The 17,692-nt window shown below is 43.5% G+C and overlaps 1 protein-coding gene across 3 annotated transcripts in view; it reads left to right on the top strand.

Moving 5' to 3' along the window:
• Nucleotides 1–17,692, top strand: part of PIK3AP1 (phosphoinositide-3-kinase adaptor protein 1) — a 115,855-nt gene that overhangs the window by 5,557 nt on the left and 92,606 nt on the right. For 2 of the 3 annotated variants that reach the window (XM_032883306.1, XM_032883298.1), the window contains exon 2: nucleotides 2,046–2,462. In XM_032883306.1, coding sequence (XP_032739197.1) covers nucleotides 2,046–2,462 — 417 coding nt within the window. Of the gene's footprint in view, nucleotides 1–2,045; nucleotides 2,463–8,548; nucleotides 8,685–17,692 lie in introns of those variants that run through there. The other variant, XM_032883315.1, reaches the window with a different exon arrangement.

A 17,692-nucleotide genomic window follows, 5' to 3' on the forward strand; every position in this document is an offset into this window, starting at 1 on the left:
CCAAGATCTGAGTTGCTTTCTTAAGAGTACTTATTATGGTCTCGAAAATACTCTTCTCTCTTCCTTATTTCTCTACCATCCACTGAAAACATCAGCAGTGGCTTCATCACTAATGTGTGGGACCACAGCCTACCTTCCCCAAGATCTTATTCTCCTTCCAGCCCATTTGTAAAAAATTGTTGACATGATTTTGCTGGTATATTTGTCAGTATAGGTGGTGGGTGTTGGTGGCTACTGCTTTTTACTTTTGCATTTTTTAAAAAAATATTATTTATTTAACAAGAGATCAGTAGGCAGAGAGGCAGACAGAGAGAGAGGGGGAGGTAGGCTCCCCACTGAGCAGAGAGTCCGACGAGTGGCTTGATCCCAGGACTCTGAGATCATGACCTGAGCCAAAGGCAGAGGCTTTAACCCACTGAGCCACCCAGGCACCCCTATTTGTATGATTCTTGACCGAATCCCTGATGGAAAGGCAGCAGGTGGACTGGTGGGAGGACTGGACAAGGGACCAGGGGACACCCTGAGGTTCAGTCCTGGCTTCGTGACTAGTTTGCTGGGTGTGAGTTTAAGCGAGTCCCTTCATCTTCCCTGATGAAATGTTTCTTTTATCTGTAAATGAGGAGTTTGGGCCAGGTGATTCCCCCAAAGCTCTTTTTAATTCACTGCTTCTCTAAGGCTTTGGACTCTTTCTGGCATTTATGTCTTATGAGAGGAAGAAAGCCTATGTCCATGGTGAGGGACACCCTACTGATGGAATTTTTTTTTAAAGATTTTATTTATTTATTTATTTATTTGAGAGAGAGAGAGCATGAGGGGGGGATGGTCAGAGGGAGAAGTAGACTCCCTGAAGAGCAGGGAGCCCCATGCGGGACTCGATTCTGGGACTTCAGGATCATGACCTGAGCCGAAGGCAGTGGCTTAATCAACCTGAGGCACCCAGGTGTCCCCCCACCGCCAATGGTATTATGTATATCAAAGCATTAAATCACCCACAGCTGCTGTTTACGTTCATGCCTTGTTTCTATTAATGTGAGGAGGAGGACAGCTACCAATTATTGAAAGCTTACCACATGTCAAGTGCTGTGCTTAGCACTTTATATGAAATATCTAATTTAATTCTCACAAATAACTGATCAATATTGCCATTATATTTCTATTTCCAGGATGAGTCAACTGAGGTTTAGACTATTAAAGTAACATGCCGAAGGTGACAAAGCTAGCAATTCACAGAGCCAGGATGCCAACTCTGGCCACCTGATTCTGTACCTGTGCTTCTAACCACTGTATTTGGGAAAGAGCCAGGTTCTGGGGCCAAACTGAGTTCAAATTCTGACTCTGTCGGGGCACCTGGGTGGCTCAGTGGGTTAGGCCTCTCTGCCTTCGGCTCAGGTCATGGTCTCAAGGTCCTGGGATCAAGCCCTGCATCGGGCTTTCTGCTCAGCAGGGAGCCCGCTTCTCCCCCTCTCTCCCTGCCTGCCTCTCTGCCTACTTGTGTTCTCTCTCTGTCAAATAAATAAATAAAATCTTTAAAAAAAAATTCTGACTCTGTCACCATAGGTAAAATATGTAAGCTGCCACACCTTTGTTTTCTCATCTTTAAAAGGGGGGCTACTAGTATTCTCTACCTTGTAAGGTTGCTGCGATGATTAAAGGAGTTTACTAGGCAATGTGCTTGGAAGGGCGTTTGGAACACAGGAAGCCCTACATAAAGTGCTTGCTCTTGGTGTCGTCATCGTTGTGATCATCACTGCCGTCATCATCATCTTACCTGGCATCAGCTGTGGGTGGAAGAGCATGGCAGCAGAAGCGACAGCTTATGGAAAGTTCTAGAAATGGCGTGGCGTCTCGGGGCAGAGACAGGGACCTGTCTAGGTCCGGTTGGAACGCAGCCCGGAAGTAGGGGGAGAGGTATGACGGCTCCAGTAGGGACAGACTATGAAAGATGGTGGGGCCAGGACCCCGTCTGCATGCTTTATCACGCAGGTCGTGGGAGCCCTAGAAAGAGCAGGTGTGTCACCGTGCTTCTCCGCCTCGTTCTCACTCAGGGGCGGTTGGAAGATGCGACATTCTCATCGTGTACAGCCCGGATGCCGAGGAGTGGTGCCAGTACCTCCAGGACCTCTTTCTGTCCAGCCGGCAGGTGCGCAGCCAGAAGATGCTGACTTACAGGCTGAGCCCCGACACCTCCTTCTCGGCCAAGGACCTGAACTTCTTCCTCGGCGCCCGCTGCGTTGTGGTGCTCCTGTCCGCCGAGCTGGCGCAGTGCTTCTGCCGGCCGGCCCTGCTGCCCCTGCTGCAGAGAGCCTTCCACCCACCCCACCGCGTGGTGCGGCTGCTGTGCGGGGTGCAGGACAGCGAGGAGTTCCTGGACTACTTTCCCGACTGGGCGCACTGGCAGGAGCTCACCTGCGACGACGAGCCTGAGACCTATGTGGCAGCGGTGAAGAAGGCCATTTCCGAAGGTAAGCCTGTCTTCTCAAGGAAAGCTAACCAAGCCTTTAAAAAAAAAAAAAAAAAAAAAAGGCTCATCCAGGCCCCAGGCATTTCAGGTGAGACAGCCTTCCTGCCTGTATGACGCTTCCAATTTATCATCAGGGACTTTAAGACTGTTGCGGAAAACGTGTCACTTTGGACAACATGTTTAGAGAGATACCCTTCTTCTCTATTTCCCACTAGCTGAGCTTCTGTCTTTTGTCCTGTTTCTCCTTTTAAAGTGGGAAGGTTCTGGTCCCCTAGGCCAGGGCTCATGACTTCATTGGCCCCAGAAGTGTGACCTACACTCTGATGAACAGTAGCGGAAGGCGCGTTCTGGGATGGAGGCGTGTCACAGCTCTTCTTCCTCTTTTGCTTTCTATTTTTGCCTCACTGTGGGCTCTGAGTGGGCTCTGTGTTTATCTCTGTTCCCTTGCTCTTTGAGGTCTTACATACCTGATGCCAGCCAAGAAGCCTGGACAGTTATGGGTTGATTTAACCGGGCTCAGTTATCTCTGCTGGGACTCATCCGCCCCGTCTCCTCTGATGGGCTGAATCAAGAATTCACTAATTTCCAGTGACATGAAAAAGCTGATGTAGCTTCCTCGGTACTTTTATCCAGCAATAGGCTGCTCTAAACCAATAAATAGGGCCAGATCTCTTAGCCTAGTGGGATCCTGGCTAATTTGTGATATAAATGACAAGCATTAATATAAAAGATGTCTCACCTGGATAAGAAATTCTTCTAGGGTTTGCTTTTCTTTACTTCAGAGGACCACAGTGATAGAAAACGCACATAGTCCAGTCCTACATGATTGTTCCTCGTCGCCTTGAGGGAGTTTTGATTTGCCTAAACTTACAAAGAACTGAAGCACAAGTAGCTATTTCTGCAGATGGGCTTCTGTCCCTGCTATGGTCCCTTACGATCTCGTGGACAGGTCACTGTGACCCACCAGCCTCTCATTCAGGGCTCCATGGATTTATTGTTCCTGTGCTATCTTTTCATGCTGCATGACCTAACAGATTGCTCTTTAGAATATTCCAGTGGTGTTATTTAAAAAAAAAAATGATAGGAAGGATTCTTTTAATATCGTTTCAAAGAGCCTAATGTTTAGATGCGTGGATAAATCGATCGCCTATAATCATTTAGTATTTACTAAGGACTCTGGCTCTGTATGCTCTGAGCCTTCAACTTCAAATGTTTCCGAAAGAATGAAGTGTTCCACAGGGTTTCTGTTCTGGGAACAAATAACCTGTCATCAGAAAGAGATTATTTTAATGGGAGATTAAAATAAGCTTCTCGGGACGCCTGGGTGGCTCAGTCGGTTAAGCAGCTGCCTTCGGCTCAGGTCATGATCCCAGCGTCCTGGGATCGAGTCCCACATCAGGCTCCTTGCTCGGGGGGGAGCCTGCTTCTCCCTCTGCCTCTGCCCGCCATTCTGTCTGCCTGTGCTTGCTCTCTCTCCCTCTCTCTCTGACAAATAAATAAAATCTTTAAAAAATAAATAAATAAAAAATAAAAATAAAATAAGCTTCTCGGTGGAAACTCTGCAGTTCAGCATCAGTGGATAGGTAGGGACAGATGGAGGTCTGGGAAAGAGAAGGAAGAGCCGTGGCTTATGGCTCCGACAGAGCTTTCTCACGTGGTGTTAGACTTGTGGACTTTGGGATCTGAGGGGTCTGTGTGTGCCAGGATGGCTTGCTTTTCAGGTATACATAGCCATGGCCCTTGGTCGGCCCAGTAATGTGCTGTATCTCTGGTTTTTACACCGGGCAAGCTTCCTTAACAAACTCCAGACTCAAGAGTCTGGCAGTATGCCAGAGAGAGTATTGAGCAGGGATAGGGACATTCCATGGCGCTAACTAGGTGCCCAGTATTGGGCAAGTCACTTACCCTCTCTGGATTTCCATTTCCTTCCCTGTAAGAGGCCAGAATGAGACTCAATCTGAGATACTTTCCAGGGTTGATAACCGATGATTCCCCAAGGCCAGAGAGTCTCCAACATTTCTGAAGCATCACCTTCTCATCACCATTTCATACATGCTTTGACTCCCAGGAAGTTTAGGGTTAAAACAATGTTTAAGAACAGTACTATCCCAAACTAGGTTTCTGATATGATTATGCCCTTAGTTATATTCTCTATAACTTGTGACAATTTATTCTGATACTTCTCTGGTACACATGAGGTTTTCCTAAGGTGCCTCAAAATAAAAGCAAAAAATTAAATTTTCATATATCCCACTACAACAAGATGCTCTTCTCTCATAGAATTAAATACATAAATACATGAGACTTGTATCTTTGACTTTCTGTGTTAAGAAAGAAAATCCCAGTAGGAAATGTAATGGGAAATTGATAATGGGGTTGAATTAATAGTAGGGACAGTAATTATGGAGTTACTGATTGTAGGGTTGTTGAAAGTTATAGGGAGACAAATTTCTGGAAACCTTTCTAATGGAGCGTGCAAAGGTGGAACAGATTGCCTTTGGAGGTGGTGAGTTCCACATCCCTGGGAGAATGTGAGTGGAGACTGTCAATGTGCCCTAAAGGGATTCAGCTTTGGAGTCATGGGTGGGCCATGTGACCTTCACAGCCTCTTGACCACAAAATTCCCTTACATGAAATTCCTCTTTTTCAGCAAGAACACATTTCTTCTTCTTCTTCTTTTTTAAAATTTTTAAAAAAGATTTTATTTATTTATTTGACAGAGAGAGATCACAAGTAGGCAGAGAGACAGGCAGAGAGAGAGGGAGAAGCAGGCTCCCTGCTGAGCTGAGAGCCCGATGCGGGGCTCGATCCCAGGACCCTGAGATCATGACCTGATCCGAAGGCAGAGGCTTAACTGCTGAACCACCAAGGTGCCCCTCTTTTTTTTTTTTTTAAAGATTTTATTTATTTATTGGGGTGGGGGGGGTAGGCACAGAGAGAGGAGAATGAATCCCAAGCAGATTCCGCACTGAGCACAGAGTCTAGCCCGGGGCTCAATCCCATGAACCTGAGATCATGACCTGAGCTAAAATCAACAGTCAAACACTTAACAGACTGAGCCACCCAGCCAGGCGCCCTGGAAACACATGTATATTGTAAATCTTATCTTCCTCCTGCACCAGGTCTCCCTGGGGGTTCTAATTTTCCCCTGAAGAAATAGTGGTCATGTTTCTCCTATGACCTCAGCAGAATGTAAATGTAAAAAAAGACCTCAAGTTATAATCCATGTAATCCTTAAAAATGGTAAAGCTCCCAGCATATTTGTGTGTGTGTGTATATATATATATATTTTCTTAACACTGAAGTACCTTTTGGGAAAACATGACTACTCATTAAGATATTCACTGAGACTATTTGAAATTTAGGCTAAGTTTTAGAATATTTAAAACTTAAAGATCAAAACTTTAGAGAGTGAGCTGGTAATAAGATAATTATTCCAGAAACTTAGAGTAAATGGGGCTATAGGTAGTCAATTATACTTCTTTTCCTGCTGCATTATCTAAACAAGTGATTCTCAAACTTTCCTGTGTTCAGGAGGACTTGGGGATTTTGCCAGTATGCACATTCTAACTTGGTAGGTCTGGGTGGGGCCCAAGAGTTAGTATTTCTTTCTTCTTCTTCTTCTTCTTTTTTTTAAGTTTTTATTTATTTTAGAGAGAGAATGTGAGAGAGAGATCACGAGCAGGGCGGAGGGGCAGAGGGAGTAGCAGACTCCCTGCTAAACATGGAGCCTGATGCAGGACTTGATCCCAGGACCCTGGGATTGTGACCTGAGCTGAAGGCAGATGCTTAACCAACTGAACCACCCAGGCACCCAAGATTCCACATTTCTAACAAGTTCCCAGATGATGCTGATGCTGCTGGTCAAGGGTCCACTGAGTATGTGAGCAAGGGTCTAAGCCCCTCTTCCTTTGCCAGGTCGGTGGTCATGTCCCTCTGTAGTGCATGGACCATTTTCTCCAATCTCCACTTTTCTGGAAGTAGAGGCACCATCACATCCAGGTGACTGCTTGATACCTGTCAGTTTAGGTATAAAATTAGGCCACTGTTTGGTGCTTAGGCCAACAGATTTCAGAGCCAAGTTCCTGAGTTCTCTTCCTCTGCCCCTACTCACAGATTCGATGTGTGAGCTCTGGCAACTTCTAGTCTCAGTTTTCCAGATGTAAGTGGTCCTGACATTAGAGGAAGTTTATACTTCCATCACGATCCTTACTGCTTTTTCGTTTGATAGGCCTGCTGATCATAATTACCATTCCACTAAAACGTGTTTTCGAGGTTTTATTTTATTTCCCACCCCCTCTCCAAATTTGTCAGCTACCTTAAAATTGAGCAGATGTTTTAATTAGAGTCTTTAGTGTGTTGGAGCAGGCAGTTTGCTTCCTAGGATCTTCATCTGTAAAATGATGGGGTTGGACCACATGATTTGGAAGGTTTCTTCCAGCCCCCAGCACTGTAATATATCATTATAAGTTTTCTGAGAAGATGGCAAATTACTCAGAACACTGGAATTGATTCTGTTTAGTTGCAAAATGTCTGCAGTGATATATACCCAGTGCACAGAACACTGTACTATTGTTCTGGATTTTTTTTTTTTAATTTGTTGGGTGATTATTTTAAAATAAGGAAGTGAGAAAAACCCAGGTACAGCATAGAAATTATTTCCTCTTTTTAGTGGAGCTGTATTCTTTGCTGCAAATCTCCCTGGAATACAAAAATAGATTGTTAGTCTGTGTGGGAAAGGACTTGTTAGGTGGTGCTGAGTTTGGTTTCCAAAGTTCTCATCATTGTGTGTGTTGTGTGTGTGTGTGTGTGTAGGGGGAAGGAAAGCAGTAAACCTTATTCTTCTAATATTATTCAGTATTATACTGGAGATCTCACCTACTTCTTTATATGCATTGTTTTCCCTCTGCCTCCCCTGTCCCCCTCATGCTTGTACTTCAGCAGTTCCAGGTGGTACCCAGAATTATAGTGTATTTTGCCTTTTGTTCCCCTAGGGAACATTTAGAGGCATATGTGCATATCTGGCCTTCCTTTGTTGATATGAATGTTCTAATCTGAATATTCTACTGGAGTTTAAAAGAAAGATACTTAAAAATGCTTTCAGCTCATCATATGGATTTCAAAATCTTTTCCTAAATATAAAAAGGAACATTTTTTTTCTGAAATGAAGTAAACATATATTCATCATAATGTTTAAAAAATTTTTAAAAATACCTATAGATTATTCTTCAATTTTCCCCTTTTACAAGTAATGTTGCAACATATCTTCCTGCAGCTTTGTTCCTAAATCTTTGTGGATCTATGGATTTCCCTGCTCTTCTCTCTGTAGACTCCTGGAGACAGTGCGGCATCACTGCTCTGGGTGTCTTCCTACCCATCTCCCTATGACCTGAATCCGTGGTCCCTCTTACTACAGGTTTTTGTTGTTGTGCTTTAATTTTTTTTCTTTCCCTTTATGCCTGATTAAGTCCATTATTTACATGTACAGTTTTTCTCGTAGAGATACACATGTGGAGAAATGCTTTTTTGACAGTTATTAGGAGTAACGCAGAGAGCACTTTATGTGCATTTATTCCCCTCCTCTCCCCCGCCACGACCCTGCGTGGGTGGATAGTTTTATTGCCATTTCTCAGACGAGAAAACTAAGGTTCAGAGAGTGTAAATGACTTGCACAAAGATGGGAACAGCTCTCTTTGGAACTGAGGGCCTTTGGACTCTAGAATGCTCTCCACGTTGCCTTGCTTTCTCCTAAGTCTCCTTTCAAAGAGGGATGAAGAAAGCTCATGGAAGAAGCAGTATCAGGGATGAGGAAGCTTCCCTGAGTTCTCTAGACCACTTTGTTTCAAGGGCCGGTGAGTGGGCTCCTGCCCCAGACGTACTGAACCAGACTCTCACGGGGGTTAGTCCTAGGAAAGTGAATTTCCACAAGCCTTGCCCGTTGCTTCTGAGGCACAGCCGTGTTCTGGGGGCTCTGCTCTTTGCCTGGTGCCCTGTCCCTCGGCACTTCTGCTTAGAGGAGCAGGCAGCAGCTCAGGTGCTGTGGGCTGTGATGAGGCGGGTCACGGGGCAGAGGTCCCAGGGGCTTGGAGCTTGGCCACATGCATGACTCGGTTCCACGTCACAGGGAGCAGCCCTCAGAGAAGGGGGGAGGGTCAGACCCTTGTAGCAAAGGGGAAGTCACTTCGCCCTCCCTGCTCTCCTTCGTGCGGTGGCCATACTGATGGTAAGTCATTCACTTCTGGTGCTTCTGTGGTTCCCTGCAGAGGCTGAGGGGAGAATCTGACCTTTGGCCTCTTGAACCCGACTAATTTTGTTCTGCTGCTCTCCTGCCTCAAGGCTGTGGGTGTTTGGATCTGCTCTTTCTCTGCTGAGGCTTAACCACTCTGCAGTGGGCTCCTGAAGCCTCCCTAAATGTCCCTCTGCAAGGAGACTTTCTTCAGTACCCTCATTCCTTTTCTGCAATAATCTTTGACTTGGGGAAGAAGGTGCCCGGCTGGGGTAGCTGACTGACATCCACCCTGCTGTTCGCTAAAAAGCCACAGCGTGTCCCAGGGTCCTTTGGGTTTCCCTTGTCAGGTGCCCTGCCTGCCCTGTAGAATAAGGTAAGTTCACCCTGGGAGCTGTGCCTGAAACAATTAACAAGGGCGAGTCGACGTGGGGGCCCATGGAACTTTCCCCCCCGAGGCCTCTGAGGTCCCCATGATTATGAATTTTCCCACAGAGCTGTGAGCCCCAAGTGGCGCAGTACAATTGGCCGCCCCTGCAGCTTTGTCAGCGGCCCAGAGGAGGCTGCCTCCTCCCAGTTCATTAGCTTTCCTGTGGCCCCTGGAGGAAGGTATCTGCAAGTCCCTTTGTCAGCTGTGGTTGGTTGGTTGGTGAGATGCAGTGAAGAGGGAGTGATGAATGTTCAAGTTTCCTCTTCTGGGAGAATATCCTTCACACCTGTCTTTGTCTCGATTTTTCTATCACACGCTGGGATGGAAATACTAGATATAGGAATTTCTCTGGTTACTTTCTTACCCTGTTATTTCGCTATGTTTTTGCATCTTGCTTCTTCTGGGACTGTTGGTGGTAGAGAATACTAGAACTCAGGAGGAACCTGACAAAGGTTTTACCCTTTTCTATAGACATTCTTTCATTTGGTCCATGCAGTTTCCCTGTAAGGAAGACCTTATTTTTATGACCATTTTAAAGATGAGGAAAACAAGGCCTAGGCAGGTTCAGTGACTTGTCCAAAGTCATGCAGCTGCTTGCCCGTAAAAGGTCAGGACAAGGACCTTCTGCTATCCAGTCCAAGGCCTACTCATGGCCGTATCTATATACCACAACCAGCTTTTCATCTGATATATATTCCCTGGGCATCTACTATTTCCAACATCCTGTGCTGGGATAGAGCAGGGAAAAGACAGATGTAGTCACTGCTGTAATGGGGGCTACGTTCTAGAGCAGTGCTGTCCAAAAAAGGTACAATGTGAGCCACATGTGGAATTTAAGGTTTTCTTGGAGCTGCAGAAAAAGAAAAAAGTAAAAAGAAATTTTAATAATATGGCTTACTTTTTTAAAAAAAGATTTTATTTATTTATTTGACAGAGAGAGAGATCACAAGTAGGCAGAGAGGCAGGCAGAGAGAGAGAAACAGGCTCCCCACAGAGCAGAGAACCTGATGCGGGGCTCAATCCCAGGACCCTGAGACCATGACCTGAGCCGAAGGCAGAGGCTTAACCCACTGAGCCACCCAGGTGCCCCTAATATGGCTTACTTAAGCCAATATATCTAAAATATTGTCATTTCAACATATAATCAATATGAATAGTATCAATGAGATATTTTACATCTTTTTTTTTTTTAAATACCAAGTCTTTGAAATCTGGTACATAGTTTACACTTTGAGAACACACTGCAAATGTTCAACAGCCAGCTGTGGCCAGTGGCTACCATACTGGACAGGGTAGATCAAGAAGGGTGCTCACTTTTTGGAGAATTGGAACCCTATCAGTTAAAATTTAATACATTAAATGTCATAGGTGTTAACAATATGCCTATCCTGGTTTTTCCATTCATTCATGTATTTGGTCAATAAGTCATTTAGAAAGTTTTGAATGAACATCTGTCTGCCAGGTGCTGGCCTATATATAATACCTCTTTATCTTTTTATTTCCTTTCTTCCCTTTCTATATTTTGTTAGCTGTTTAGCTGTATTCCCAGGCTCTAGAAGTTCAGTGTCAGTTGAGACAGCATTACCTTTGATTAACAATAGATTTCTGTCCTTGAAATGACCAGGTTATCATCCAGACCAGTGAGACTGAGCTCCTGGCTACCTAAGTGAAGACAATCAAACCAGGATATTTGTAGATATATAATTTTAAAAAGTTACATTTATACCAATATATGCATAGAGAGCTTCTTTTCTTGGAAGGATACACAAGAAGTTTTTTAAAAGAAGATTTTATTTATTTATTTATTTGATAGAGAGAGAGATCACAAGCAGGCAGAGAGTGGGGGAAACAGGCTTCCCACTGAGCAGAGAGCCCTATGTGGGGCTTGAACCCAGGACCCCGAGATCACGACCTGAGCCGAAGGCAGAGGCTTAACCCACTGAGCCACCCAGGTGCCCCAAGAAATTTTTTTTTAAAAGAACTTTTATTTATTTATTTGACAGAGAGTTCACAAGTAGGCAGAGAGGCAGGCAGAGAGAAAGGAGGAAGCAGGCTCCCTGCTGAGCAGAGAGCCTGAAGTGGGGCTCGATCCCAGGACCCTGAGATCATGATCTGAGCTGAAGGCAGAGGCTTAACCCGCTGAGCCACCAAGGCGCCCCAAGAAATTTTTGATAGTCGTTGCTTTTGGGTGGATAGAAGGCTTTTTGTCTTAGACATTTCTCTGCTGTTTCCCTTTTTCTACTATGTTCATGTTTTACTTTCAGTTAGGAATTGTAAAAGAGAGAAATGATGGAGTCGTGGGGAATTCCAGGATCCAGAGGAAGGAGTTGGGTTTGAACCCAGCTAATCCAAGTAGGTTGAATTCAGGTTAAATTCGTTTATATGAACTCATTGGCCTTTTTCTCAGCCTCATGGGACTTATCTTCTGGGTAAGGGGGAGAGATAGGGCATTGGTTTGTTTACTGTTGTGATATCTGCACCTTCACTCACTCCATATGGGCTAAAGCCTGCTGCTTATCATTGAGTCATATTTTTACACTTGTCAAATCAAATCTGGATTGATGTCCTCTTAGGGTGCTACATACTGTCTTTATGATGAGAAGTAAGAAAACATGGGTGTATATTTCACGGACTCTGACACTAACTGCTTTTGCCTCCTTGGGCATGTCACTTGGACGAGTCACCGTGTATCCGTTCTTATCCTTTTCAAAAAGCTGGGAGGTATGTGCTATGGTGAGCGCTGTGAATTGTGTAAGACTCATGAATCACAGACCTGTACCCCTGAAACAAATAATACATTGTATGTTAATTAAAAAAAAAAAAGAACTCTCAGGGTAATAGAAATGCTCTATACCTTGATTGCTGTGGTAGTTCCATGACTATGTACCTTTGTTAAAACTCACAGAACTGTGTATACCAAAAGTATGAATTTTACTGTGTGTAAATTATACCTTAATAAACCTGACTTGGAAAAAAATTAAAAATAAAATAAAAATAAATAAATAAAAAGCTGGGGCGAATGCAGGTTAACATCTGAGACTTTTACAGCCAATGAAATCCATGTGGTTCTACTGTGTGTGTTTGAACATGCCTTACTTTGCATTGCTGGGTCTTAATCTGATAGTTTTCAAAATTCCATCAAGGTATAGTGTTTTATTTCAGCGAACAAGTTCTCCTTCACAATAGAATTTTAAGCAGAACCTTAAATGACGTCATAATAGCTTTCAGTTTATGGACGTTACCCTAAGTTGAGTCTTAGGAGAATATAACATGATGCTGTGGGAATGAAAAAATGCATGTATTTAATATTTTACACATAATGCTTATTATGGTCCATGTGTGGATTTATGAATGTGGCTATATAGGAAAATAATGGGGCAGGGGGGAAATGGAGGCAAATATGCGTGACAAAATAGGTCTGTTAATTTCCCTATTATTACAGGATGTTTTGACAGCTTTTCAATTTAGTTTCCACTGCCATTCACATGACTGAGAGTGTGTCTGAGATGGCCAAGGAAATAGGATGATTTATGCTATACAGGACTCTATCTGCCTGTTGGAGAAATTACTGGAACCACGGTAGGCTTGTCATATGGACTTTTGAGAGGAACACTTCCTGTTTTAGCCATTTTGCTATAGTTTAGGCAAACGGTGGTTGATTGGTTTTCCAAGACACCCAAGAATGAGCAAAATCTAATTGATAAAATCGCCTTTTCTGTGGGGGAAAAAACACTTGGAAGCTATTTTAGTTTCACTGTGTTTATATTTTTAAAGAAAACACTGGTCTCTACTGCTGATGTCTTATGCATGACAAATAGAATATCAATTCCCTATCACTCAGTTCATGGGGGTTGGATGGATGTCCACATGCATGGGTGCTTTCATGGATGGTTGTCCATTTTTCTTACTCGTGGTAGGGAAACTTACTTACTATTTTTTTTTCTTTAAGATTTTGTTTATTTATTTGAGACAGAGATCACAGGTAGGCAGAGAGGCAGGCAGAGAAAGAGCGGGAAGCAGGCTCCCCGCTGAGCAGAGAGCCTGATGTGGGGCTCGATCCCAGGACCCTGAGATCATGACCTGAGTCAAAGGCAGAGGCTTTAACCCACTGAGCCACCCAGGCGCCCCATCTTACTTACTTTTGAATGCTTCTGTTAGAGAGGAAGCTATCCCTCTCATGAGTATCCTTCTTAGGCGCCTGTGCTGCTGGTGTCATTTGGATCATCAACCATTTCCCTAGAGCCGGTTTGTCTTGCTTCATGTAGTAGGGATGTAGCTAAAGAGAAACTTGAAGCTGATTCAAAGCAAGACAGGGTTGATAGAGTACATCTTTTTTTACTGGGTCCATACGTAAAAACAGACCACGTATGACATCCTGTTCCCCAAAAGAATCAGTACACTGTTATAGAAACTAACAATCAGAATTGTTTGCTCCGTGAGGGGGTATGGGTGTGTCCCTCCATAGCAGAGATTAAATTGGATGTGTCCTCTTTAAAGGAGATCATTAAAGTGAAGATATCTGAAGAGTTCAAAAGACACCTCTAGATTTGGCTTAGTCATTTTGGAAATTCCTTGGTACTTTTTCTTCTGGGTTTATGCCTTCTGCATATGTGTATCTTCCCTAACGCTCTTACAAGGCTAGACTCATACCAGCTTCTTATTTAAAAGAATGCTGGTTGAACATACATATTTTGTCTGCCAAGTTGCCAGTTTCACAAACAGCCTGCTGGCTCTTTCTCGAACATCTGATAACACAGGAAGTAGAGGGGAGGCTGATGATGAAATGAAAGTGCTCTAATTTTAAAAGTGGACTAAATAAGTTTCCTTTTACATGTACAGCTAATGTCTGAGGCCATAATTGTAGTTAAAGCTTGCAGAAAGACACCTATCAAAGCTAGCAGACAGAAGAATATTCATGCTAGCTCCTGACCCCCCCCCTTTTTTTGAGCATATAAAATGTGGGGAGACATTTCTCTTGCAGGATACGGATTTAGCATTCCTGACGAAGTCAACCTGTTACTTGTTATGGAACAGATTCCCCCTTTCATTTTCTAGAACTTTGTGAATATCATTTCTCAAAGCATTTCTCTGTGTCGCCAGAAGTCTCTGGCTGTAATTGTGAAGTGTTTCTGTGTTAGAAGTTTTTCAGGAAAAATGTTAATACTGAAAGAATTGTACACTCATTTGGCCTCCTAAATGTTTATTTGTGTTTTGTATTCACTTGGAAATCAGAGTCCCAGGGTTTGTAGAAACCCTTCATTCAGCATCGTTTCACCCCAGGCCCTTTTATGGTCTAGGGTGTTCATGTGGTTATAACTTGTCCATACTCTGGAAACAAGAGTCTCTGATGGGAGAATAGGGACAGAGAGCCTCTGAGGTCACAGGATCAAAATATAGAATATTAACATTAGAAAAGGAAACTTTGGGATGATCTGGCCCATTCCCTTTTTTTTTTTTAAATGAATGAAGAGGGGCACCTGGGTGGCTCAGTGGGTTAAGCCGCTGCCTTCGGCTCAGGTCATGATCTCAGGGTCCTGGGATCAAGTCCCGAATCGGGCTCTCTGCTCAGCAGGGAGCCTGCTTCCCTCCCTCTCTCTCTGCCTGCCTCTCTGCCTACTTGTGATCTCTGTCAAATAAATAAATAAAATCTTTAAAAAATAATAAAATAAAATGAATGAAGAGGGACCCAGAGGAATTCGAGGACTTACTAATGTTACGCAGTTAGTGGCAGAAATGAGACTTAATTTATGTTTATATTTAACAAATATTTATTGAGTTTATGGAGTGGTTGTCATGGGGGTTGCACTCTGCAAGGTCCTGAGAAGATGTGTTGAAAAAGTCAACTTGTTTCCTGCCCTCGCAAAGATTATGTGTCTAGGAGAGGGCCATTAAACCACCGTTTGTCCCATTAATTACCTAATGCCAGGTATGTCCAGTGTTATGAGGCAGAAGTCTGATAGCTCTTTTTGAATAATAAGGGGACCTGAGATATCCTAAGTGCTTCTTTGATAGTTCCTCAATGCATCCATTATGGAAAGAATGAGTTTCCTGAGCGTCCACCTTGGAAAAGAGAAGAAAGGGTGTGTCTTCCAATGATGGCAGAAGTTAAGCAGTTGGTAGGACACTCGGGTGGCTCAGTCAGTTAAGCTTTTTTATTTCATTTCAGATCATGATCTCAGGGTCCTGAGACTGAGCCTCGCATCGGGCTCTGCACTGGGTGTGGGACATGCTTAAGATTCTCTCTCCCTCTCCATCGGCTCCTACCCACCCCTCTCTCTCTCCCTGTCTCTAAAAAAAAAAAAAAAAAAGCTATGCATATGGTTGCCTAATGATAACACAGAGCCCAGTTAACCATGGCTTTCAGGCAGGTTAGTCATTTTTCTCAGAGTAATGGTTAGACTGTCTAAAATTCTACAGTAGCTTTATTCAAGCACTCCATTTTAAAATGAGCGTTTTGTTTCTTTCCTTAAATTTGAAGACAGCAGTGATGTTAGGTGTTCTACTTCATCTAAATGTGTGTTGATTGGAAGGGTGGGCTAAAGATAAGTTGGAAATTAGTAAGGATCAATATAAAATTCAGCACAGGGTCCAAGAAAATAATTGAACAGTTGTGCAAAACAGAGCGAAGGAATAAATATTTTAAGAGTAGCATTTGTAAGAAGATGTAGTGGTTTTAGTTGGAGGCGAGCTAAACGTGGTCGACAGATCAACGTCACCTTCCAAAAACAGTAAATGCCGCAAGAAGGTTTATGAACAGAAGGACTAGGGTCAGAGAAGAGGCTGTTCATCTATCCTGTGTTAGTCAGCTTCCCTGGAGACGTGTTTACTGTTTTAATGGGAGGCACGTACAGATATTCATCTGTCCATCCATCCATTACCGTCCCCCCTCATGAGAGTGGGGATACCCAGTGCCTGGCAGTGCTGCTCATGTATCAGGCCCTCAGGAAACTGTGAAATGACTGAACGGAGTGAAGGAGAGAATTTCAAATTCTGTCACATGATAAACCTTTAAAGGAAATAAGTTTGTGGAGAAAAAAAGTTTCACTGGAGCCATGGAAACTGCCTTCCGAGTTTTGAAGGCCTGTCCCGTGGGAGGCAGAGGGGTGAGACTTTTCTGTTTCTGTGGTGGGAAGGGGCAAGGAGCCACCGAGGAAAGTTGCAGTGATGGCAATGACACGAGTTTAGTTCATAATCTGAAGACAGGTGATGTTGGGAAAAGGTCAAAGTGGATATTCTTTTTTTTTTTTTTTTAAGATTTTATTTATTTATCTGATGGACAGAGATCACAAGTAGGCAGAGAGGCAGGCAGAGAAAGAAGAGGAAGCAGGCTCCCTGCTGAGCAGAGAGACTGATGCGGGGCTCGATCCCAGAACCCTGAGATCATGACCTGAGCCGAAGGCAGAGGCTTTAACCCACTGAGCCACCCAGGTGCCCCCAAAGTGGATATTCTTTTTTTTTTTAATAATTTTTTTTATAAACATGTAATGTATTATTAGCCCCAGGGGTACAGGTCTGTGAATCGCTAGGTTTACACATTTCACAGCACTCACCATAGCACATTCCCTCCCCAATGTCCATAGCCCCACCACCCTCTCCCTACCCCCCTCTCCCCCGGCAACCCTCAGTTTGTTTTGTGAGATTAAGAGTCTCTTATGGTTTGTCTCTCTCCTGATCCCATCTTGTTTCATTTATTATTTTCCTATCCCCCAAACCCCCCACATTGCATCTCCACTTTCTCAATCAGGGAGATCATATGATAGTTGTCTTTCTCCGATTGACTTATTTCGCTAAGCATAATACCCTCTAGTTCCATCCACATCGTTGCAAATGGCAAGATTTCATTTCTTTTGATGGCTGCATAGTAGTCCATTGTATATATATACCACCTATTCTTTATCCATTCATCTGTTGATGGACATCTAGGTTCTTTCCATAGTTTGGCTATTGTGGACGTTGCTGCTATAAACATTCAGGTGCACGTGCCCCTTCGGATCACTACATTTGTATCTTTAGGGTAAATACCCAGTAGTGCAATTGCTGGGTTGTAAAGTAGCTCTATTTTCAACTTTTTGAGGAACCTCCATGCTGTTTTCCAGAGTGGTTGCACCAGCTGGCATTCCCACCAACAGTGTAGGAGGGTTCCCCTTTCTCCGCATCCTCGCCAGCATCTGTCATTTCCTGACTTGTTAATTTTAACCATTCTGACTGGTGTGAGGTGGTATCTCATTGTGGTTTTGATTTGTATTTCCCTGATGCTGAGTGATGTGGAGCACTTTTTCATGTGTCTGTTGGCCATCTGGATGTCTTCTTTGCAGAAATGTCTGTTCGGTGTCCTCTGCCCATTTCTTGATTGGATTATTTGTTCTTTGGCTGTTGAGTTTGATAAGTTCTTTATAGATTTTGAATACTAGCCCTTTATCTGATATGTCGTTTGCAAATGTCTTCTTCCATTCTGTCAGTTGTCTTTTGGTTTTGTTAACTGTTTCCAAAGTGGAAATTCTTAAGCAAAGGTCAAAATTTTGTAGTAAATACTAAAAAAAAAAAAAAAAAAAAAAAAAAAAAAAAAAAAAAAAAA

Source organism: Lontra canadensis, unplaced genomic scaffold (genome assembly GCF_010015895.1).
Source record: "Lontra canadensis isolate GAN:19392208 unplaced genomic scaffold, GSC_riverotter_1.0 scaffold3, whole genome shotgun sequence".
Classification (NCBI taxonomy): Eukaryota; Metazoa; Chordata; class Mammalia; order Carnivora; family Mustelidae; genus Lontra; species Lontra canadensis.